The sequence below is a fragment of the Chrysemys picta genome, chromosome 12, assembly GCF_011386835.1.
Source record: "Chrysemys picta bellii isolate R12L10 chromosome 12, ASM1138683v2, whole genome shotgun sequence".
Lineage (NCBI taxonomy): Eukaryota > Metazoa > Chordata > Testudines > Emydidae > Chrysemys > Chrysemys picta.
Window position 1 is genome coordinate 2,671,893 of NC_088802.1, and position 25,035 is coordinate 2,696,927.

General features: G+C 53.0%; 1 protein-coding gene and 1 long non-coding RNA gene across 2 annotated transcripts in view; one reads left to right on the forward strand and one right to left on the reverse strand.

Moving 5' to 3' along the window:
• The window catches only part of LOC135974903 (uncharacterized), an 87,941-nt gene that overhangs the window by 12,719 nt on the left and 50,187 nt on the right, over nt 1-25,035 (reverse strand). The window lies entirely within an intron of this gene.
• On the forward strand, nt 1,454-23,984 carry LOC101936606 (tripartite motif-containing protein 10-like). The gene is made up of 7 exons (XM_065564087.1): nt 1,454-1,887; nt 6,709-6,804; nt 9,283-9,513; nt 12,951-12,973; nt 14,410-14,525; nt 16,217-16,249; nt 23,159-23,984. Exons 1-7 carry the CDS (start codon nt 1,477-1,479, stop codon nt 23,719-23,721), a joined length of 1,473 nt encoding a protein of 490 aa, XP_065420159.1. The 5' UTR covers nt 1,454-1,476; the 3' UTR covers nt 23,722-23,984.

Sequence of the window (25,035 nt, forward strand, 5' to 3'; positions counted from 1 at the left end):
GCTGCAGGGGGCACGGTAGTGCTCCGTCTGCATGAGCGCCTCGATCGAGTCCGCTTGGTGCTCCATGATGCTTATCAGCCGATCCGTGCTTTCTAACTCACGACACGTCCACACTGGCAAGGCACGTGGAGCGCTCTGACTCCGTGGATAGAGTGCTCCCGGTACTCCACCTCGGCGAGTGGAATAACATTTGATGTGCCCCCGCTGGAGCACTACGGAGCCAGTGTGTACACCCTGGTCTGTTAATGCGCTCTGATCGGCCTCCAGAAGTGTCCCACAATACCTGTTCTAGCCACTCTGGTCATCACTTTGAACTCTACTGCCCTGCCCTCAGGTGACCAATCATCAGACCCATCCTTTAAATTCTCTGGGAATTTTGAAAATCCCCTTCCTGTTTGCTCAGCCAGGTGTGGAGTGCTCTCAGCAAATCTTTCCAGGTGACCGTGCCTCCACGGGCCAGGCGATCCCCAGTATGGAGCAATGGCGAGGTGCTGGACCTCATCAGTGTTTGGAGGGAGGAAGCTGTCCAGTCCCAGCTGAATGTAATTGAATGTTTCAAATAAATTAGAAAGCGGATTTAACGTGGCACTCTGTAGTTCTGGATTTTTAATTTAATTGTTTAGATAACTCGTAGGAAGTTTTTACAAGTTGCAACATACAGTAATAATAAAATTACATCTGTTATTTGTATTAGAATGGAGCTGATTAGATCGAGAACACCAGAACTTTGGCAAAGTTCCAGTCCCAGTCAAACAAACATTGCAACTCTGATCTATTTCTAATTCACATCAGATCCTGTTTTGAAATTTTAAAAACTTATTTCTAACTATGATGGCTGAAGGAAAGTATAATGGCATATTTTGGGCATAATTCTGCCAATACTGTTGGCCTCTATAAAGTTTTTGTGGGCAGGAATGAGGGATATTATGACCGTCTCTTTTATTTAGAAAATGCTTGTATCTCTTCAACAAGGAGTCCAGTGGCACCTTAAACACTAACAGATTTATTTGCGCATAAGCTTTCATGGGTAAAAAACCCATTTCTTCAGAAAGCTTATGCCCAAATAAATTGTTAGTCTTCAAGTTGCCACCAGACTCTTCGTTGTTTTTGTGGATACAGACTAACATGGCTACCCCCTGATACTTGTATCTCTTCAGTGACTTGATTTACTTAATTCTGTTTTATGACTGCATGGGGAAATATTTGTTTAAAGTTTAATCTGTACAAATGTAGGAGTTCAATATAGTCATTATTTTATAGACCTCTCTCCTGAGTCCTATCTTCTTATATTTTCTCCTTTCCAGAACTGAAGGATCCCAGGGCCCAGCAAACACATTCACAACAGATCAGCAAAGAAGCAGGAAGCAGGCAGGTGCAGTAGGCTGCAGGAAGGGCGGAGGCCAGCTCCTATCGGGAATAGACACATTGCTGAGCAAAGTGAAAATGAAACTTACTTTCTTCTTTCTCATAGGTGCCATGGCCGCAAGAAGTCAGGTAAAAGATCTCCAAGAGGCTGTTATCTGTTCCATTTGTCTGGCTTCTTTTAACGATCCAGTGATTCTCATCAAGTGTGGGCACAATTTCTGCCGATCCTGCATCACTCGGCACTGCAAGGACTCCAAAGTCTCCCCCCCTTATCCCTGCCCTCAGTGCAGAGAACCGTTCCAGGAAGGAGAATTTCAGCCTAACCGGGACCTGAGGAATGTAGTTGAAATAGCCAAAAAAATCCCAGAGCCAAGGGGGAAGAAAGCGTGTGAAAAACATGAGGAGCTTTTGCAACTCTTCTGTGAAGTGGATCAAACCCCCATCTGTGTGGTGTGCAGAGAGTCCCGCAGTCACAAAGATCACGCCGTGCTTCCTCTCGATGAGGCTGCTGTGGATTACCAGGTAATGTTTGCATTTGGAGGCATCCCAGCCAGGGCCCACTCCAGGCACCAGCCGAGCAAGCTCCTGCTTGGGGCGGCAGATTCGAAGGGGCGGCATTCCCTCCAATCCTTTTTTTTTTTTGCGCTTTGCCACTTCGGCCGCCCCACAGGATTTTTCTTTTTTCTTTTTTCTTTTTGGTTGCTGCTCCGGCTGTCCTGTAGGGGGCGGCGGCATGGAGGAGGGGAGCGCCCTGCAGCAAGCCCGGCAGGGCAGCCCATGTCCTTCCCTGCCTGCCGACCGGAGCAGCGTGGAGCATAGGCGGCAGGTTTGTATAATTTTTGGTGGTGCCCAAAATGTTGGTGCCCCCCCCGCTCCCGCCCTGTAAGCCGATATATATATTTTATTAAATAGTGTAAACATAGACTGGAAGCCATAAGCATTTAAGTTTCTCTTTATTGCACAATATCACTATCAGGAAAATCCATTGTTGATTATTAGTGGTCCTACAAATCAAGAATTAGTTGCTGGGATAAAATGAAGCTACAACACGTCGGCGCCACAAGATTACAAGGGTCAATTAAAAGTGGAAAGTCAGAAGCAGCACTTGCCTGCTTCAATATACAGTATTATATTTTGTTGCAGCTGTTGTGACGAAGTGGGAATGTTCTTAATGTTTTCTCTGAATACTGTGTGGGTGCCTCAGTTTCCCCTGCAAGGTGCCAACTGAAGGTGTTGGGGACAAAGAGATCAGGTGGCCTCCTTGTCCGGAAGAAACACAAAGGCCAGAGGAGGGAGTGTCAGTTTGGAGCTGGCTCAGGAAATGGGGAGAGGCCCAGAACTTGGTTCTGGGCTCTCCACCCCCACCCCAAGATGGACCTGACTGAGGGGTCCTGTTTTCTGTACCTACAAGCTCTGTTTTAGATTGTGTTCCTGTCGTCTAATAAACCTTCTGTTTTCCCGGCTGGCTGAGAGTCACGTCTGACTGCAGAGTTGGGGTGCGGGGACCTCTGGCTGCCCCAGGACCCTGCCTGGGTGGACTCGCTGAGGGAAGCGCACAGTGTGAAAGGGGATGCTGAATGCTCCGAGGTCAGACCCAGGAAGGTGTGAGCTTCTTGCCCTGGAGACACTGTGCTCAGAGAGAGGAGACTCCCCCAGAGTCCTGACTGGCTTTGTATGGAGTAGTTCCAGAGCATCCCAGCGTCCCCTTCCACACCATGCGCTTCCCAGGAGTCCACACAAGCACTGACACTCCCTCCTCTGGCCTTTGTCTCTTTTCTAGGTATTAGGAGGCCACCTGATCTCTTTGTTCTCCAACACCTTCAGTTGGCACCTTGCAGGAGAGCGGCCCAGGCCATTAGTTGTCCGGAGACAGGGTTTCGGCCATTCTCTGTGCAGACACCATCACACCTGCCCTCTAGGGCTCTACAACAATCACATCCCCTTATCCCACCGTCTAGATCATTAAGAAATGCATAGGGGAAACTGAGGCACCCACACAGTATTCAGAGAAAACATTAAGAACATTCTCACTTCATAACACCTGTGTACGACTAGTTTTATACTTTAAAGGGTGTAAAATAATCAAGTATTTTGCTAAACACAATGATACTCCAAACTGACCACCAACTTTAAGTTGTGTGTTTTTCCCCTCAGGTGAGGGCTCTGGGGTGGGGCTGGGGATGAGGGGTTCACAGTGCAGGAGGGTGCTCAGGGCTGGGGCTCAGGGTTGGGGTGCTGGGGGCACAGGCTCTGGGGTGGGGCAGGGCTGGCGATGAGGACCTTGGGGTGCAGACAAGCTGCCCCAGGGTTAGGGCCAGAGAGGACTCACCCCCCACTGGCAGCAGCAAACTCTGGGGGAGGGACCCCTCCTCTTCCACCCCCCGCAGCACACTCACTCTGCACCACGGTTACTGCACATGCTCCTAGGGCCTCTCTCGGGTCCAGAAAGCCCACTCGCCCCCCTATGGCGGGTACCGGGGGGGGGGTTGCCATCACGTGTGGCCTCCCCTGCTGCTGCCCCTCACCATAGCCTCACTGGGGATGGGGGATGGGGCTGCCCCTTGCCCAGCATGGGGCGGGAGTGGGGACTGCAGGGTGGTGGCTGTTGGGGGGGGAGGGTGTCACAAAATTCACCAAAGCCCCAGTGCTCAGGTCTAGGAAGCCCCCCTCCCCCATCTCCCCTGTGGTGGGTGCTGGGGGGGGGTGAAGGAGACTGCCAGGGGTGTGGATCACAGGATCAGGTGAGTGAGGTCCACTCCAGTTGTCCGAGGGGAGGGGAGGGCTGCAAAACATGTGTGAGTGTGCATCCTCCCTCCTCCCCCGTCCCCAGGCTGGCCCCCTCCCCTCCTCCTGTGCTGCGATAGCCCTAGGCAAACAGCGGCAGGCAGGGGGCAGCGCAAGCAAGGGGGAGGCACCAGCTGTTTTCTTTCAGGCAGGGAAGCTCCGGGGCGGGGGGAGGATGCTCCGGGTTGGCGGGGGCCGGGACCCAGCTCCAGATATAGGTGTAGCACAGCCCCCAGCCCTGAATATTCCTGGTGCTCAGGCACCACGGGCCCATATAATTCGCCGCGTATGGCGTGGAGCCCTCCCGGCAGGCGGTGCGGTGGTCGGGGCTGCGGGGCGAGTACCCCGCTTAAGGAAGCCTTGGATGCCCCCCTTCTCTTTCTCCCCCTGCTCCCTCCTCCTCCCCCCAGCCCAGGTGCGCACCCCGCTGCCCGGGGCACGTAGGCAGCGCCGGGAGTCCCCCTGCACCCATGCTCCGGCCGTCCCACACAGTTGTGGTTTTTTGTTTTTTTCTTTTTTACTTTGCGGCTCCAACCGCCCCGCCATTTTTTGTTTTTTTTTTTTTGCTTGGGGTGACAAAAAAGCTAGAGCCGGCCCTGATCCCAGCCCAGACACGCTCGAACAATCAGAGCAGCCATCTGAGAACTATACAACCAGCAACGTAATGAAACTGGCTTCCTACAGTGACAAGGTAGAAAAGCAGAAGGGATTTCATACAGGAAGAACGTTGAGGAGACATGTTTTTAAGGCCTGCTCTGCATATAGTTTTTGCACCAATCTGTGTTGGGGAGGGCTGGGATTTTTTTTTTTAAACAAAAGAGTTATATCAGCAACCCCCCCCCCCACCCCCCGGTGTGAATACAAGTTGTACTGGTATAAAGGTGCCTGATGCCAGGAACGCTTGTTTCCCTTTCCATACAGGAATAAGCTACACCCGGTTATACAGGTGTAACTACACCCACGCTAGCAGGGCTGTATGGCTTTAATAGTACCAGGAGATGTAAAGCAGGGTATGATTTGTGTGCTCTAGAGCAAGGGCATCCCCTGTGCAGGGAAAAATCCACACGGAGGCAGGAAACTCCACAAGTTCCAGCTCACACAGCTTCCTTTTAATCATTGTAGAGTGGGAACAGGGTTTGCTTCTCATACAGAATGGACAACAGTTGTGGGCCTGGCCAATTCCAGCAGATTTGTTGAAATCTGCGGAGGCAGGGGTAGGGTGATCATATTTTCAAAATGAAGATCCAGGGTCCTGTTATCTGGGGGGAAGGAGGTGGAGGATCAGGGAGGAGAACACGCCGGCTTTGGCAACTGGGAAAGAATTATGTCCATATCTTACCATCTTTTCCTCCTCAGCCAAGCAACACCCCCCTTTCTCCTTCTCGTCCCTCTTCATAATAAAAACCAAGACACGTTAAATACCTTTTATAGCAGGGAGTCTTGAAAATGTAACGGATGTTCATCTATCACTGTGATTATAAGGATCAAGCAGCTCGGCTGCACTTTTTGTGTAGGGGCGGGGAGTAAAGAAGAATTAAAGCTGCCACATGCCCCCAGTTTCTGTGTGTCACTGGGTTAGTTCTGTTTGGACGGTGTCCCAGTGACTCATCTCACTGACTCTCCCCTACATTCTCAGGCAATCCCAGTGCTTAGTGGGGGCGTCAGGAATTGGTTGTGCGTAGGGGGAGGGGGAAGATTATTTCTCAGGCCCACTTAGAAATGCCAAGGCCGGTGATGTATCAAAACATGCCCTGGGTGACAGTGTGGTTCGGAGACTGCTCAGAAAATTCGCAGTGCACATGAGCAGAGTGAACACGTGTGAAGTGAGGAAGTGAAGCCTCAGGCCAGCCCCGTCCTTATCTCAATTTCCCTGTCAGTGAGGCCTCGATTCACAGTATTTACTTAGGTGCCTAAACCCCAGTTGGAGCCTCCACTGCCATTCACAAAACTCCTGCTGAGCCCTGTCGGTGCCTAAACTCCCTCGGCCTCTGTGTTTTCAGTAACTGGTTCCCTCAGCACCTGTGTTTCTGCCCCTGGCCATGCGCACTGCTGCCTCGCTCAAGGCGTCTCGATGCCAGTCTCCCACCTAAGCCCCAGGGAAGATCAGCCTTAGGCCACCTAACTCCTGTGTGGGGCCTAAGCTGGTAGGTGGCCTGAGGCCCCTCAGGTGAGTTCACTCACAGAACGCTCTCCCTCATCGTCTTTAGCCCAGTGTTCAGAGCACTCACCTGGGACATGGGAGACCACAGGTTCAAGTCCCTCTTCCGTGTGATGAGGAGAAGGGATTTGAACAGGGATCTGCCACCTCTCTATGGAATATTCTGAGGTGGGGCTCCTTCCATCTCTCTTGCTGAAGCTGCCCTACTGGGGATGAATACTTAGAGAGTCATTTGCAGGAGAGAGAGAGAGAGAGAGACTGCAAGCATGAGAAGGACTCTATAGTCATGTGGCTGGAGCACTCACCCATTTTATTATGCATTTAATATTCCTGAAAATAAAAATAAAACGGGGGAAAGCCTCCAAAATCAACTGAAACTAAACCAATTTTTCTTTTGTTAGGAACAAATTCGGAGCCGTTTGGAGATTTTAAAAAAAGAGAGAGACGAGATTCTGTCGTATAAATCGAGTGGGGAAAATACAAGCCAGGAACTGCTGGTAGGTGCTGTTCTTACTCAGAGACAAATGTGCGCAGGGACATTATTGATACTCTGCTTAGTCTAACAGAAGAAGAACATTTAGCAACATCTTCCCTTCCATGAAAGATTGTTACTTATTTATTCTCATTGGAAAGAAAAACTGTTCTGCTTTAATTGAGTATAAACAGGAAAATGGAGCATTAAGGAAAGAGTTTTAATAATCCAGATATTTCCATTGATAATGTGAGTGTAATTTGTTTAGCTAACAGTAGTTTCTCCTTTATCTTTCAGCTAGAGCTGGTCAAAATTCAACCACAAAAATGTCCTGTAGGAAAATGGGATTTAGTAGAAAACAATTTTTTCCATGGGAAACTGTCTTTTGCAAATAAATAAATAAAAATCAGTTTTTTGACAGGAAATTTCAGAATGAACAAAAATGTTTATTTTCATTTCAAATTGAAGTTTTCATTTTGGTTTTAAAAAGCTGACATTTTTTTCAAAATTTCAAATGTTTTTTATTCCTTTGTTTCCCCATTTCCTCCATTTTGCCACTGAATACAATAACATGAATAATTTCCAGGTTTTTTGTCCTAGATTTTAATTTTTCTTTTTGCCAATGTTTCTAAAATGGAGAACTTTTGAAGCATTCCGGAGAGAATGGAATAAAAGGAACAAATGTGGTGGTGGTGGAAATGGACATTATTTTATTACATTTTAGGAAGAAGCGGAAACAGAAATGTGAATTTTTTTCAAGTTATTTCATGATATTTTTCAAACAAACTAAAAGTCCCATTTTGAACACTGAAAATGGAAACAACTTTGAAATTTCATTTTTTTTTTTTGCGAATTCCTCCCCCATTTTTGGCTTTACTTTCAACAGACAGAACTGTTCGCATATAAGCCTGTTTGTTAACCTGAGATAGAATTTTGGGTTTGACTTTTGATATTCATACATCTTTACTAATATGTGTGAAGATAAAAGGACAAAGACACTGTGTGTTGCTTCTGCCTGGCCAGATGGGCTTGTTAGTATAATGGGAACAGATAAGAACAGAGAAAGTGTTACAGGGTATGGTGGGAGTGTAATATACGAGCACACACTGGAAGGCTGCCTGGCTCCTCTCTCAAGCCAAGGTCAAGCAACCAATTAGGAGGGGCAAATGGGGATTGGGGAGGCATAAGAAATACTAAAAAGCAAAGAAAATCCTGGCCTTGGCCAGGCCACAACCTTACTCCTCACCCTCCCCTGGGGTACAGAAGAGGTGGGATGAAGACCCCAGACTCCCAACCCTCCAGAACGGAACATGCCCACAAGTTGGAAGGGGTGTGACTAGGGGCGCGCACTGCAGGTATATTTGGACCTGCTAAGAAGGAGGAAATGCGGAACGGGGACACAGGCAAGGCTCAGAACTGGGAAGGGAGACGTGGGGTAAAGTCTCTGCTGGCCTGTAGAGCTATGGACATGCTTGCTTGGAACTAACCCCAGCAAACATCACCTTGCCTGCTCTTTAGACTTTTGGTCTTCTGCTTTCTGTCTGCGTGACAAGAACCAGGGGCGGGGCTAAGGGAAAGCCCTCGAACAATAACCACAACAGAATAGCGCGGGCAGCCACTAGAGAAATCTGCTGCCCCAGGGAAGGCTGGTCACTTAACTCCTCACCAAACCCTACTGAAGTCATTGGAAAGACTCCTATTGATGTTGGTGAGCTTTGGAACAGGCCCTAGTGATATCGCTGCTAGACGTTGCCATGAAGAAGATTTGGGTTCTAAATATGATGTAAGTTTCTTGCTCCTGGGGTATCAGGAGCTAGAGTGCTCCAGAAAGAGCATGAATTGGTGGGTTTGTGTCCCGTTCATATGCACACGTTTCTAAGTGCCCTGCAAACTCAGATTTGAACCTGCAAAAAGGTGTCTTGCCAGCCACCCAATTTGTGCTCAGAATACCTCTGTGGATTAAAATTGGAGATTTATGACGTGACAAAATGTTTGTATCCTAACCTGTGCATTCAAAACTTGTCAGAGCAATTGTTGGTGCTCTAAATTTAAAGCCTGTTTTAGAAACATGGCCCTGTTCATCTAGGTGTGTTTTGTGGAGAGCCTCTGTTCCCCAATTCAAGTCAAGGGCTTCTGAGTTTGGGTTCTTCTGTTTGCTCCCCAGACGTAACTCTGGCCTGTCCAGTTCTGGATCCCGCACCTGCTGCACTTTCTGTTGTTTAAAGGTTCTTGTTTTGTAGACGCCACTGATAACAGAATATCCTAATAATGCAAGATACATTCATATTCTAAACACCCATTAGGATTCTTCAGAATTCATTGGGAAAACATTTGTCTATTGAGCATAGCATTTGTTCTCCATAAAATATCAGGAGTTAAATTCTCTGGGGTTACAATGACATGCTCCCATGTGCATACATAAGGCTTTACAAAATGTCCCATAACTCACTCGGTGTTCCTGACCTTGACTTGTGCTTTCCCTGTTTGTATCTCTTAATTTCAGAAACAGCTGGCAACTGAGAGGCAGAAGATTGTTGCTGAATTTCAGCAACTGCGCCAGTTTCTGGAGGAACAAGAGCGACTCCTGCTGGCCCAGTTGGAAGAGCTGAATAAGGAAATTGAAAAGAGGAGGGATGAGTATGTTGCCAAAGTATCTGAGGAACTATCCTCTTTCAGTTCCCTGATCAATGAGATGGAGCAGAAGTGCCAGCAGCCAGCATGTGACTTCCTGCAGGTGAGACAGTGTTAGAAACACCCCAGAACCTTTCACAGGGCAAGAAACCCTTCACTTTTGGAGTGTAGGAGTGTGTGACGTTCCCCTGGTGTTATCTGGACCAGTGATCTGCTAGGTCACTCCAATCCTCGACTCTGAGAGCCAGCCTTGCCCTGCTGTGCTGTGAGAACCCCACTCCTGGGCTGTTCCCGCACAGCCTCTACCATGTAAGCTGCTCCCAGCTACGTGAGTGAGCACTTTTGGCCAGCCGCTGCTTGGATTGTGTAACCGAATGACACTAGCCAATATCTCCGGTCCCAGACACAACCCTAGGAACGTCCATCTTGCAGTGTCCAGTTATGCTCCCTGGGCACTGCAAGCTTATATGAGTTCATCAATTTAACAAAGAAATTGGTATTGTGACAAAGTTCCTCCTCTATCTTCGTGGGTCCTGCGCTTATTGGCAGATTTTCCTCGCCTCAGAGATTCACCATGTGGGTCAGGGAACAGCCCAGAGACCTTCCCTCTGGTAGAACCCACAGTCCAGGTCAATTCCTCCTGTGTCTGATCAGGAGTTGGGAGGTTTGGGGGGAACCTGGTCCCGCCCTCTACTCCGGGTTCCAGCCCAGGGCCCTGTGGACTGCAGCTGTCTAGAGTGCCTCCTGGTACAGCTGCGCGATGGCTACAACTCACTGGGCTACTTCCCCATGGCCTCCTCCCAACACCTTCTTTATCCTCACAACAGGACCTTCCTCCTGGTGTCTGATAATGCTTGTACTCCTCAATCCTCCAGGAATATGTCTTCTCTCTCTCAGCGCCTAGTGCCTCCTGCTCCCAGCTCCTCACATGCACGCTACAAACTGAAGTGAGGTCCTTTTTAAACTCAGGTGTCCTGATTAGCCAGCCTGTCCTAATTGATTCTAGCAGTTTCTTCTTAATTGGCTCCCGGTGTCCTAATTAGCCTGCCTGCCTTAATTGGTTCCAGCAAGTTCCTGCTTGTTCTGGAACTGCCCCAGTTACCTTACCCAGGGAAAAGGGATCTACTTAATCTGGAACTAATATATCTGCCTTCTCTCCTGTATCCATCTGGCCTGACCCTGTCACAGTATGTACCAGGCATGTTATCCCAAGGGGAGTCTCTGACACGCTTCAAACCAAACGCACTGCTTCAGGTAGAATAAACAAATTTATTAACTGCAAAGGATAGATTTTAAGTGATTATAAGTCAAAGCAAAAGAAGTCAGATTTGGTCAAATGAAATAAAAGCAAAGTGCATTTTAAGCTGATCTTAACACTTTCAGTGCCCTTACAAACTTAGATGCTTCTCACCACAGCCTGGCTGCTTGCCCTTCAGCCAGGCTCTCCACTTTGATCAGCGCTTCAGTCGCTTGGTGGTGGTGTCTGTAGATGGAAGTGGAAGAGAGAGGAAGGGCATGGCAAACGTCTCTCCCTTTTATCATATTCTTTCTTCCCTCTTGGATTTGCCCCCGCCCCAGGGTCAGGTGAGCATTACCTCATCGTAGTCCCAAACTGACCAAGGAAAGGGGGGTGACTCACTTGAAAGTCCAACAGATCCTTTGTTTCTGCCTAGGCCAGTGTCCTTTGTTCCTGTGAGGCTGGGCTGGGTTTGTCCCATACATGACCTGATGAGGTGTGAACTGCCCCTCTGCTCCTGGAGAGTTTTGCCTGGGCATGTTTTAAGCCATGAGGACACATTTTCAGCCCCATAACTATGTACATGAAATTACAACCTATAACATCACTATAACAACAATGCTCAGTGCATCATGAGCCTTCCGAAGACACTGGACATGACAAACATTGCATTGGATACGACACAATCATATTATAAGGATGAACATGGGGGTGCAGGGTCTTCCCCCGAGGTACAGAGCATCACAGAGTGAAAGGTCAGAACATACAGTATTGCTAAAATATACATTATTTTTCCTTAAGGGCTTGATAAAATGCCCATTAAAGTCAATGGAAATATACTTCTTGAGTACAATGGGCATAGGATCAAGTCCTAAATGAAAAAAATTCTTTATTTGAATTCTAGTGGGAGAAGACTCCTCCAAAAATGGCAAAGTCTGAATTCTGTTCTCCCTGTCTCCTAATGCAAGAACAAAGGGACATTCAAGCAAATTAGGTGACAAATTCAAAACTGATCCAATGAACACTTTTTCACACATCACGTAATTAGACTGTGGAACTCATTGCCACCCGATGTTGCTGAGACCAAGCATTTAGCAAATCTCAAAAGTGATCGGATATTTATATGAATGGCAGGAATATGCAGAGTGATATTAAACCTCATGCTTCATTGCTTCAGCCAGTCACTAACTGTTAGAGAGGAGGATGAGAATGTGGGGGGCAGATTATCTCACACCTTCCTCTGAAGCATCTGGCCCTGTCCAACTTTGGAGACAGAATACTGATCAGATGGACTCAAGTCTGAGCCAGTCTGGCATTTCCTGTGTTCCAGACGCCAACTCCAAAAGATTAAAGATGGAACCAGTCTTTAATTATGGAAATAGCTAAGATTGAAGTTGAGTTTCACTTTAAAGCCTCATTTTGCCACTCTTCCTACACACCACAAAAAGGGAAAATAGTGGCCTTAGAACTGATACATGAGGTCTGAGGCTGTGGTGATTTTCTCTGCCAGAACTGACGTTAGATAGTGAAGCTGTTCGTTACTTATGGCCTGAAAGTGTAAGTAGTCGTTAGAATTGCAAAAACCTTCTAATGATTTTATTTTTCAAAAAATGCCTCTAACTAGGAAATTTAAAAAAAAGGCGAGACATAAAATGTAGCATCCTGGACTTCTCTAGCTGATATCTAGGGTGAAATTCTCTGTTGGAGCCAGTATCTCCTGTGGGCAGCATTCTTCACTCCTCAGATTTCCTGCATTGATCCTAGGGCTTAGGACGGTGAATGGCCCTGTGTCACTCTGTACCCCACACCCATTGTTCTCACCCAGCCCCAGCTTCCTGTGGATGTCAAGAACCCCACAGGACGGGTCTTCAGAGTATTTGTGGGCGAGTGGAGAGAGAGTTTACAGCATGTGGGCAGCACAGCATGGGGGCATCCCACCCTCTGGACCCACTGGAGTCTGCAGGAGGGGATCTTCCCCACACCTGTGAGTGTTAGGAAGATCCTTGTTCAGCACATCACAAGCCTGAGCTCTCTGATTCCATGTGCCGGGTGGTTATCCACATGTCATTACACAAAGAGCCTGTGAGCCCCCAGTACAAATTTCCTGGGCCCAGATCCTGCAGTCAGAGCACTTCTCCAAAGGCGCAAAGGCAACACATTTAATGTTTTTGTTTGTATTAATAAATAACAAATCATTTCTCTTTGAACCTCAAACTGTGAAGACAAAGCGAGTCCCCTCCAGAGCAGGAGGGATCCTTAGTATGAGAGATGGGACTGAATTTCATTTTATCTTTCTCCTCTAGGACATCAAAGGCACCTTGAGCAGGTAGGTGACTCCTTCTCACTCTCCCTTTCACTCCCCAATGCAGGGAAGGTATTTTGGACATGAGACCTGGCTCCCCATGGTCCAGCAGTGCAGAGTGTGGGGCTGGTTCCCAGTCTCCCTCTGAGCTGTTTATTAATTGTTTCTAATTATGCAGTGAGCTCTATCCGTGTGCTGGGCGTGGCAAGAGATCTGATGGAAGAGACATTCCCTGCTCTAAGGAGTTTATAATGTGGTATTATCAGTAGCACTATGGCAGTGCCTAGAGGCTCAAGGCAAAACCAGGGCCCAACATGCTGGGCGCTGCACAGACACACAGACAGAGACAGTCCCTGTCCCAGGGCGTTTACAGTCTAAATAGACACAAGAGACAAAGGGCAGAGGGAGGAAGGATTAAAATCGATTGAAGGGGACATTCAATAAAGACAAAGTGCTGCACTTTGGAAGGAAAAATCAAATGTACAACTAGGAAATGGGGAATAACTGGCTAGGCAGCAGGACTGTGGAAAAAGATCTGGGGGTTCAAGTGGATCACCCACAGAGTTGGTGTCTATGTATCACAGGTCCTTCAGTTTTACCCCGTTATTCATGTATTCACCCCAATAAATTGTACTTGACTAAATCCTAATGTGCGTTGAGTAAAGCACTTTCCAGAAAGCCAGTCAGTCTAGATTTAAAGACATCAACAGACAGTAACGCTTGAAGCTCTCTAGAAGTGTGGGGGGGGCACCAGTGCCCATACCATGGCCCCACCCCTGCGCCGCCTCTTCCCCGAGGCCCCGCCCTCTGCTTGCTCCTCTCCACCTCTCCCCCCATCACTTGCCTTTAAGGCAGGTACAAAGGGAGAGAGCAGAGCTCTCCCACTTTTAAAAGTGATGGGGCCACGGCCCCTCTGTTCCTGCGCCCCTGTCCAGAGATGGAGAATCCACCACTTCCCTTTGCAGTTTCTTCCAATGGTTAATCCACCCGCACTGTTAACAATGTCTGTCTGATTTCCCATTGGAATTTCTCTGGCTTCAGCTTCCAGCAATTGGTCCTTGTTGTGCCTTTGTTTGCTAAACTGAGGAGCACTTTAGTACCAAGTCTGTTCTCCCCATGAAGGTATTTATACCCCACACTCAAGTGCCAGGGTTCTCTCAGTGCAAGGCGTTTTTACCAGCCCTCAAATCAGTTTTGTGGGTCTTCTCTGCACAATCTCCACTTTCTCAACCTCCATTTTAAAATGGGGACACCAGAACTGGATGCAGTTTTCCAATATCGGTCTCACCAGAATGAAGGGGAAGCTTGTAGTGTCCAAGCTGGGATTGGACCTATTCCTGGGGCAATAGAGACTTTAATCCTCCAAGGTCTGCTGAGCTACAACCAGTCACTAGAGTAAAACACATGTTAGTAAAACACAAATATGACTCCACAGCAAGTAACACTGGGTTGTTCTTCAGATGCGAGAGGGAGAAGTTTCAGAACCCAGTGGCCTTTTCTTCTGAACTGAAATTGAGAATCTGGGAATCTTCTCAAAGAAATGCATCTCTGGAGACCATAATGAAGAAATTCAAATGTAATAAACAGTCACCTGGGGAATTTTCTCACCTATATTACACTGATAATTGACAGAGCTGGGGAAATCTCTTAGGGACAATGATTGTGGAGGGAGATAGTCAACTAATCATTTGGAAGCTATGAATTCCCTCCTCAGCTCTCAATACAGCACATACACACTGGGTTAGGGGCCTACATTCGCACTCCCTGGGGGTTTCCTTTCTTGGCAGCTATGAACGTTAACCTGAGCTTGGGCTTCCTGCTGAATTCACTGTTTTTGAAGTATGTTTGTTTGGATTTTTTGTCTGCAAGGCCTCCTGTGTCACCATAGTCCCTCTCTTGCTTTGGAGCAGGGCTGGGGAACCTTTTTTCTATCACGGGCCATTGACTCACAGAAAAAAATCAATCCCGGGCCACTCACCCGCAGGGGGACAGAGGGGGGCACAGGGGCTTCCCCCCGCAGCAGGCCGAGCCGGCGCTCGCGGCTCCAGCCCCACAGGGGGTCTAGGCAGTGGCGCTGAAACAATTTTTCCTCTGGGGGTGCTGAAAGCCAGTGGTCCCCAAACTTTTTACCTGGCACCCCCCTTACCCCGTCTGTGCCCCCTCTTCCCAAAGCTGGGGCGAAGACTGGGCCGTGGCTCTGGGGGGAGTGGCGAGATGTGGACAGGGGTAAGGGGGCTGAGGCTGGGACCACATCTGGGGGTGGGAGCAGAGCCCTGGGTGCAGGGCCAGCTGATGGGACCCCGTGTGCGGTACCAGGGGCAGAACCCCGGGCAGGGGTCCAACAGCCAGCTGGGACGCTGGGCGTGGGGCAAGCGGCTGGGACCCCACGCAAAACCTGGGGGGTGCTTCAGCACTCTCCGCACTCCTAGTTCCCGTGGCTCTGCGCAGAGACTCGGGGCTTCCCCCCTGCGGCGGGGAGAGTCCGCACTTGCGGCTCCAGCCCCGTGGCGGGGGAGGGGACCGGTGGGGCTGCGGGCCAGATGAAATTTAGCAACAGGCCAGATCTAGCCCGTGAGCCATAGGTTCCCCACCCCTGCTTTAGTGATTCTCCACATTTTATCCTCCTGAGCTGGAGATAATGAGACCACCAGGGCTGTCAGGAAGGATAAGCCAGTTTTACTGAGTACTAATGGTACAGGGGCAGATTTAAAGCTGATTGAATGCTAATCAGTGAGAAAGTGTCTGTGTGTGGGTCTGTCTGTGAATTATGTGTTGGTTTCAGAGGGTTTCTCTACACAGCAATTAAACACCTGTGGCTGGCCCGTGTCCGCTGACTCCGGCTCACGAGGTTCGGGCTCGGGCTGGAACCTGGGCTCTGTGACCCCCTCCCATCGCAGGGTCCTAGAGCCCAGACCTCTGCCCAAACCCGAGCATCTACCCTGCAATTAAACAGCCCCATTGCCCGAGCCCTGCGAGCCCAAGTCGGCTGTCATGGGCCAGCCACAGGTGTTGAATTGCTGGTAAAACATCTCTGGGTCTGTCATGTAACCTTAGGTCATGTCCTTAGTTTTTAATGTTTGGGGTTATTTTTTAGTGAGGTGTGTAATGGTTTGTACTGGTGTGAATTGCACGTAATCTCCTTCACTAGAACTTCATAAAGTTTGTTTTGTTTTCATTTTGCTTTTGTGTTAGAACATTAACAATGTGAATATATCCCTAACCATGACAACCTGACATTTCATCTTTTTCACCCTTTTCTTCCTCTAGACTCACTGTCATCTAAACCTCAGTGGGACAAAGGTAAATTTCTGGGATCAAAGTGGGAGTGAAAAGTTTCATATGAATTATGGTTGCTCATTGGCAGCACCATAGTTGAGGTTTTGTTTCAATTTTGCATTTGACAGGAGCTGAGCCACATATTACTGGTGGCTGCCCAGATCTTTCCTAAAAAGAGAAAAGTCGATTCTTTTCTCTCTTAGAATTTAGAATTTGTAACTAGTGGTTGGGTTAAGCAGATGGGCTGGGGTGCGGGAGAGGGGGCAAGCAGTGTATCTCCGTAGATTTCTAAGAGTTTAAAAATGAGCCTTTAGGAAAATCAGAGAGGAACATCTCACCTCATTTTCAGAACTCTTTATGCCCATACATCACAACCCCTGTGTCACGGAGTATTGGGGAACTCAGGGCCCTGCACCCCCGGCTTCCTGCGATTCACCATGACTCTCAGCCAGCCAGTAAAGCAGAAGGTTTATTTGGATGACAGGAATACAGTCCAAGACAGGTCTTGCAGGCGCAGACAACAGGACCCCCCTCAGTTAAGTCCAGCTTGGGGTCCCAGGGCATTCCAGCCCACCCCCCTTCGGGGGGTCAGAGCCATCTCTGTCTCCCAGCCATCTCTCCAGCCTGCTTCCACCCTCTCCTTCAGCGACCCCTCCCACAGCCTTTGTTCAGTTTCCCGGGCTCAGGAGACACCTGGCCTTCAACCCCTTCCTGGGTTCTCATGTTACACACTCAGGTATGCGCCCTCGGGCAGATCCCATCCCCCAATGCAGACTATCCCAGCACACTCCCCTGTCAGCATTCACACACCACAGTGAGAACAGGCCCAGTTCGTCACATCTCTCCCCCCTTCGAGACCGAACTGAGCAGGGTCACTTTAGCCAGTGACCCGGGGAAGTTCGAACCTACCCCCGTTCCCATGGATGCCCCCGCATCCCTCCCATTCCTTGGTGAGAATTACACCAGGCCCCTCCAGTTTCACGCCCCCCCTTAGGTTGGGGGTGCTTGATGGCACTCGCAGTTCGCATGTGGGAAGGTTTATGCGGCCTGTGCCCTTTTCCCACCCCCATACCTCTGGGGCTCCAACTGGGCTGTGGTCTTCTCCCAGCGCTCCAGTCTGGAGGTCTGTGCTTTGGGCTCTCTTGGTTTAGAGCCGCCCTTTTTACCTTGGCCACCCTCCGGAAAGGCTCCTCTATGCTGGGCAAGGGTCCTAAAGCTGTTTTCCCCTTGTCCCAGGCCCTCCTCCCCCTCTGACAGGGGTCACAGGATCTGCAGTACTGTCGGACAGTAACAAAGACCCCAGGCCAGTAAAAGCTCCGTAGCAGCCTCTGCTGGGTACGCCAGGTTCCCTGGTGCCCTGCGAGGGGACTGTCATGGGCCCGGCACAGCAGCTGGCGGCGATACTTCTGGGGTACCACCAGCTGCCTCCTGATCCCCCCTGACTCCATTTTCCCTGGGGGAGCCCATTCTCGGTACAGGAACCCCTTCTCCCACAGGAACCTTTTCCGGCCACCTCGTCCCATGGTCTGTACCGCATTAAGGGCCGGCTTTAGGAAGTGTGGGGCCCGATTCGAACAGTTTTGACAGGGCCCCCACAGGGATGACTAAAAAAAAAAAACCCACGTGGGGCTTGTATTCACCGGGCGGCGCTCCTAGACTTTGGTGGCGGTTCCTTCACTCGCTCCGGGTCTTTGGCGGCACTGAAGGACATGCCACCAAAGTGCCGCCAAAGTCCTGGAGCACCGCTGGGTGAGTAAAAATTAAAAAGGCGCCTCTAGCCAGGGAAGGGATTCTCTGCCACTTGCCCCCCACTCTGGGCGGCCCTGCCACTGGGTGCGGGGCCCTCTTAGGCGCGGGGCCCGATTCAGGGGAATTGGTGGAATTGGCCTAAAGCCGGCCCTGACCGCATTGAGGTCGGCCAGGTCCCTTATCTTCCGCAAGGAGGGATCTCTCTGTAACTCGGCCTGGAACTCAGCAGCTGGGACGGGGATGGCCACCTGCTCTTTCTCGCCCGCTGGGTCCGAAGCTGCAGCCTCCCTGAGCCGCATCCCTGGGCGTTCCCTCCCCACCAGGTTAGGGTCCTGCGCCTCAGGCAAGGCACCCCCCCCAAGGCCAGGGCGCAGTGCCCCTCGCCGGCTCTGACCGCGGGTCACAACTAAGGCGGTCTGGGGGCTGCTTGGCCAGTCCTCTAGGTCCCCCCCCATCAACACCTCAGTGGGCAAATGGTGGTGCACTCCCACGTCCTTGGGGCCCTCCTTGGCCCCCCATTTCAGGTGTACCCTCGCTACGGGAACCTTAAATGGGGTCCCGCCCACCCCGGTCAGGGTCAGGAAGGTGTTGGGCACCACCCGATCTGGGGCCACCACCTCGGGCCGGGCCAGTGTCACCTCTGCGCCCGTGTCCCAGTATCCATAAACTTTCTTCCCATCCACCTCCAGGGGAACAAGGCACTCGCTCCGCAGGGACAGCCCCGCGCCAACCCTGTAAACGGAGAACTTTGAATCCGGAGCATCTGGCCCTCCAGAGAAGCTGGCCGGGGGCCCTTCTCTCTCTTGAGCAGTTGATAAGCTGCCAGCCCCTCTTGCGTGGGAAGCCTGCCCCTCGTCCATCTGGGCCTCTACCAAGTTAACCCGGTGCGGGTTCGGTCTGCTCAGTCTGTCCTTGAGCTTGGGGCACTGGGCCCGAACGTGGCCTCTTCGGCCGCAGTAATAGCAGCTCAGGTCCCGTGGGTCCCCTCGAGCCGGTCGGTTGTCCCTGATGCTGGGCCTTCCCCGTGGGAGGGGATTCCCCATATTCCCCCTTTGGGAGGTTCCAGGGTGACTTTCTCTCTGCATCGCGGCGGGCCTGTTCCTTTGGGGCTCCTCCCTGCCACCCCCTGACCGGCTCTTTACAAACTCATCAGCCAGCTGCCCGGCGTGTCGCGGGTTCTCTGGCTTTCTGTCCACCAACCACAGCCTCAGGTCGGATGGGCACCGCCCATACAGTTGCTCCAGTACCAGCAGTTTAATCAGGTCCTCCTTCGTCTGGGCCCCACCAGCCCACTTGCTGGCGTATCTTTCCATGCGGACGGCTAGTTGCAAATAGGAGATCTCAGGGGTTTTATCTTGACTCCGGAACCTTTCCCGGTACATCTCAGGAGTCAGCCCAAACTCTCGTAGCAGGGCCTTTTTGAATAGTTCGTAGTCCCCTTTCTCTGCCTCTCCCAGTTGGCGGTACAATGCCACAGCTTTGGGGTCCAGTAAGGGGGTAAGGACCCGGAGTCTGTCCGCGGGATCCACCCGGTGCAGCTCGCAGGCCGTCTCAAAGGCCTCTAGGAAGTCATCCATGTCCTCCCCCTCCTTGTATGGGGCCATGATGCACTTATCAAAGCCCCGTGCAGTCCTGGGTCCCCCCTCACTCACCGCAGCCGGGGGTTCGCTGCCCTTCAATCTCGCCAGTTCCAGGTCATGCTGACGCTGTCTCTCTTTCTCCTCCCGTTCACGCTGATGCTGTCTCTCATTCTCCTCCCGTTCATGCTGTCTCTGTCTCTCTTCACGCTGATGCTGTCTCTCTTTCTCCTCCCGTTCACGCTGATGCTGTCTCTCATTCTCCTCCCGTTCATGCTGTCTCTGTCTCTCACGATCCTCCAGCTCTCTCAGTTTTAGCTCTTTCTCCCATTCCAGCCAATTCCGCTCCCCGGATGCCGAACGTCGCCGGGAGGATCCTCTGCTGGCCGGCGGGCTTCGCCGGGGGGACCCCCTGCTGGCCGGGGGGGTCACGGCGCCTTCGGTATTTGCTGGGCTCCTCCCCACCCTTCCCCTAGGCATAGGAAGGAGGGGTCTCGGGAAGCCCTCAGCAGCCGGCTGACCACTCCCAGCTGGGACAGACACTGGTGCCTGCGCTGCGTTTGCCAGGCTGCTTCCCTGAGACACAGGGATCAGTTCATTCGCGCGATCTTCCGCCTCCAGCCGGGCAATGAGCTGTTCTTTGGTGAGCCTCCCAATGCGCAGCTGCCTCTGCTTGCACAGCTCCACCAGGTCGCTCTTAAGCCGCTTGGCATACATCTTCCTGCTGGCCACTCACTGGCCTGTGTGCTCACAGCTCCCCACAGTTCCCAGGGGGACCCCTAGTGTGCCAGCCCTTCTCGAGGTCACCAGCTCTCTGCCAGGGTCGAGCTGCAGACTCCTCCGCCCCTGGGACCACTCGCTGCGATCCCCCCGGGGGACCCTGTTACTGCAAAAGTCCTTCTCGCTGGTCACACACTCCCAGGGGTAATAACCGTCTCTCTCCCACTCTTCAGCACGCCTGGTCCCCGTCAATCCCCCTTCGTTTTACTGCTCCCCAGTCACTTACTGCAGGAAGCGCCGTCCACGGGGTGCAGTAGATCCCACCGCTGCCACCAGTTGTCACGGAGTATTGGGGAACTCAGGGCCCTGCACCCCCGGCTTCCTGCGATTCACCATGACTCTCAGCCAGCCAGTAAAGCAGAAGGTTTATTTGGATGACAGGAATACAGTCCAAGACAGGTCTTGCAGGCGCAGACAACAGGACCCCCTCAGTTAAGTCCAGCTTGGGGTCCCAGGGCATTCCAGCCCACCCCCCTTCGGGGGGTCAGAGCCATCTCTGTCTCCCAGCCATCTCTCCAGCCTGCTTCCACCCTCTCCTTCAGCGACGCCTCCCACAGCCTTTGTCCAGTTTCCCGGGCTCAGGAGACACCTGGCCTTCAACCCCTTCCTGGGTTCTCATGTTACACACTCAGGAATGCGCCCCCGGGCAGATCCCATCCCCCAATGCAGACTATCCCAGCACACTCCCCTGTCAGCACTCACAGACCACAGTGAGAACAGGCCCAGTTCGTCACACCCTGGCAATATTATTATTATTATTATTAGCAAATGCACAAGTGGTACAATGAAGAATTGGAAAATTCAACATACAAAAATGGACATTTCTGTTTCCTCTCTCTACTTTATAAATCAAAAGTAAAAATGTTCAAAATGTCAAAAGGGGTTAGGTAGACATCACCTATTAGCAGACATGCCAACTCTCACGAATTAATCATGAGAGATGCGATTTCTGAGTAAAATTAAGCCTCACTCATGATCTCACCATAGAGCCGTGGCTGAAAAAAAATCCCGACATTTGAGAGTTCTAAAAATGTGGCTTAATGTTACTTAGAAATCCTGTCAGCTGCCCTGGGCACGGCTGGGGCTCCCACTGTCACCACCCCAGTGCGGCTGCTCCCCTGCCAGCCTGGGAAGTGGGAGAGGGGACCCCACTGTAGCCCCCAGGCCTAGGGAGGGTGAAGAACCCCAGGAGGAGCAGAGGTGGGGCTGGGAGGGCTTTATTATGGCCTGGGGGCTGCAGGGGGCCTGAAGTGAGCGGGGGCTGATGGGCTGGGGGGCTGTATTGCTGGTGGGTTCTGAGCAGATAGGGTGAGTGCTGGCAGGGTGAACTGAGGGCAGTGGGGTAGGGATGCTGAACTGATGGGGCGGTGATGATGGGGTCTGGGGGACTTGAATTGCGGGGGGTTGGATGGGGACAGAACTGATGGGGGCTGGGGAACAGGATTAATTGCTGGGCAGGAGACGGGCAGATGGGGGGTGAGAGCTCCTGCAGCAGGAGCCAAAATCCCCTTCTCCAGGACATGTGGGAGAGTGGGCAGCACTGATTGTCACATGCGCACACCCTGGGGAGGGGCCAGGGGAGTTCAAACATCCAGAGACTGACCTAGAAACCATAATAGAATCCTTTAAACATGTCATGATTGTTGGGCCAATCTCATGAGATTTGATCCCTTGAAGTCGGCAATACTGTATTAGCCATTGCATAGCCTTGGGGCCAGCAGTGTGGAGTGTGGAAAGTCCCCGATAGCCCAGCACAAGCCGAGCAGCCGTTCAGTAAGTGTGCGGTGTCCTCACCCCCCCGCAGCTCCACACAGTCCTGGGGGGCCAGTGGGGTCTCTGTAAAAGCAGGTTTTCTAGTGCTCAGCTGGCTGATCATTAGGAGGGGGGGCTCTGCAAGGAGACGGGCTGTGCAGAGTCGCATCATGGGACAGGGGGACTTTGGATTCCCTGTAATCTGCTGGGAGCCTCCTATGATACCAGGGTCTCTAATCACATCTGTGGGGAGAGGTGGGTGCAGGTGGGGAAAGATTCCAGGGCTGATTGTCAGGCCCTTTTGTGCTGCTCCGTCAGAGCAAAGGGGCCTTAATGTGCCTGGAAACAGACCCCAGAAAATAGGTCCAGTGCCAGGGAGCCCCCCCGCCCCCCCCCCCCCACTCCGTGTGAAGTTGGCACAGGGGCTCCACAGCAACTCTGCCCCCAGCTGTTATTGTAGGAGTGGGTTGGGGGCCATGCTGGGGGTCAGGGCCATCCCTAGGGGGGTGTGGGGTCCAGGGTGGAAGTGACGGATTTGTCTCTTCTGGGAGCGACAGCGACAGCCAATCGTACCGGCCCGTGGAGCCCCCCAAAGTGCAGGGCCCAGAGCGGTCGCCCCGATTAGCCCTCCCCAAGGGACCCCTCTGCTGGGGGCATAGACAGGAGGCATCACACTCTGGCTGCTCTCTGCTTTGCAGCCCTGAGGCCCCTGTAACAAGGGGCCAGGGAGATTAAAGGAAGGACACAGGTGCCTTAAACCCACCTCCCTCTAACTGCCCTTGTTTTTCCCCCAAGCACAAGGATGGAATCACTGAGACTCAGACGCTGGGTCTGGGGGCCTGGCTCAGCGGAGCTGATCCTTTCACTCTGTCCCTGAACTGGCTCTGTCGGGGTGTGAATCCCCCCTGCCCATGGCTGAGATCTCAGCGCTGCTCCCCAGGCAGAGCTGGGTAAATCCTGGAGGCAGGAGGTTGCCTGGTTCACTCCCCAGCTGGGGCAGGTTCTGTCACTGACACGATCAGACCCTGCCCCAGGGCTGAGCTCTGCCCCTCACGCTCTGATTCTCTCTCTGCAGCCAACGTGACTCTGGATCCAGACACAGCCAATCCCTACCTGATCCTGTCTGCGGATCGGAGAAGTGTGAGATGGGGCACACGGCAGGATCTGCCCAACAACCCTGAGAGATTTGACACTATGCGCTGTGTGCTGGGCTGTGAGGGGTTCAACTCGGGCCGACATTACTGGGAGGTGGAGGTGGAGGTGGAGGTGGAGGTGGAGGGGAAGGGATTCTGTGATGTGGGGGTGGCCAGAGCGTCTGCGAGCAGGAAGGGAGAGATCAGCCTTAACCCTGAGCAGGGGATCTGGGCTGTGCAGTGCAGTGAGGATCAGTACTGGGCTCTCACATCCTCTGATGATCTCATCTCCTTCCCCCCGGGCCGGGCACCCCGCAGGATCCGGGTGTATCTGGACTATGAACGGGGGCAGGTGGCGTTTTTCGATGCTGGTACCGGGGACCCGATCGGCACTTTCCCGCCGGCCTCTTTCGCCGGGGAGAGAATCCGCCCGTTCTTCCGGGTGGGTCACAGATTCTTCTTGGGGATCTTCGGGGCTGGTGTGCGGCTCACCCTGTGTCCCTGAGGTTCCCTGTCTGTCCCTATGAAACAGGCTCCTCTAGCCCCGACCCCCCTGATCTCTAGGACCTGGAGGACTCAGCCAGCCCAGCCAGACGGGGCTGAGGGGGGTGATGCTCTACCCGTAGCTCTGTGGCTGTGGAGGTCTGTGTGAGGCTCTAGGCTGGTCTCTGTGCTCCTGGGAGCCAACTCTGTGTGCAGTGGGGAGGAGGGCGCCCCCTCTGGAAGGGACCCACTCCCCACCCAATGGCCAGGGAGAGACCCCTCAACTGGGGGGGGAGCAGGGCGGAGGCCTGGCTGAAGGGGCTGGGGGGAGGGGAGAGCAGGGGGAGGCCTGGCTGAAGGGGCTGGGGGGAGGGGGGAGCAGGGGAGGGGCCTGGCCGAAGGGGCTGGGGGGGGGAGAGCAGGGGGAGGCCTGGCCGAAGGGGCTGGGGGGAGGGGAGAGCAGGGGGGAGGCCTGGCTGAAGGGGCTGGGGGGAGGGGAGCACAGGGGGAGGCCTGGCCGAAGGGGCTGGCGGGAGGGGAGAGCAGGGGGGAGGCCTGGCCGAAGGGGCAGGGGGGAGGGGAGAGCAGGGGAGGGGCCTGGCCGAAGGGGCTGGGGGGAGGGGAGAGCAGGGGGGAGGCCTGGCCGAAGGGGCTGGGGGGAGGGGAGAGCAGGGGAGGGGCCTGGCCGAAGGGGCTGGGGGGAGGGGAGAGCAGCGGGGAGGCCTGGCCGAAGGGGCTGGGGGAGGGGAGAGCAGGGGGGAGGCCTGGCCGAAGGGGCTGGGGGGAGGGGAGAGCAGGGGGGAGGCCTGGCCGAAGGGGCTGGCGGGAGGGGAGAGCAGGGGGGAGGCCTGGCCGAAGGGGCTGGCGGGAGGGGAGAGCAGGGGGGAGGCCTGGCCGAAGGGGCTGGGGGGAGGGGAGAGCAGGGGGGAGGCCTGGCCGAAGGGGCTGGGGGGAGGGGAGAGCAGGGGAGGGGCCTGGCCGAAGGGGCTGGGGGGAGGGGAGAGCAGCGGGGAGGCCTGGCCGAAGGGGCTGGGGGGAGGGGAGAGCGGGGGGGGGCCTGGCCGAAGGGGCTGGGGGGAGGGGAGAGCAGGGGAGGGGCCTGGCCTAAGGGGCTGGGGGAGGGGGGAGCAGGGGGAGGCCTGGCTGAAGGGGCTGGGTGGGGGGAGAGCAGGGGAGGGGCCTGACTGAAGGGGCTGGGGGGAGGGGAGAGCAGCGGGGAGGCCTGACTGAAGGGGCTGGGGGAGGGGAGAGCAGGGGGGAGGCCTGGCTGAAGGGGCTGGGGGGAGGGGAGAGCAGGGGGAGGCCTGGCTGAAGGGGCTGGGGGGAGGGGAGAGCA

What these genes read in the sequence shown, in the direction of transcription:
- LOC101936606 (XM_065564087.1), top strand. Translation starts at nt 1,477, where the DNA reads ATGGCCGCAAGAAGTCAGGTAAAAGATCTCCAAGAGGCTGTTATCTGT. An exon ending in ATCAAAGGCACCTTGAGCAG is followed by an intron (nt 12,974 to 14,409) that starts GTAGGTGACTCC and finishes GTTGTTCTTCAG; the next exon opens with ATGCGAGAGGGAGAAGTTTC. An exon ending in TAAACCTCAGTGGGACAAAG is followed by an intron (nt 16,250 to 23,158) that starts GTAAATTTCTGG and finishes CTCTCTCTGCAG; the next exon opens with CCAACGTGACTCTGGATCCA.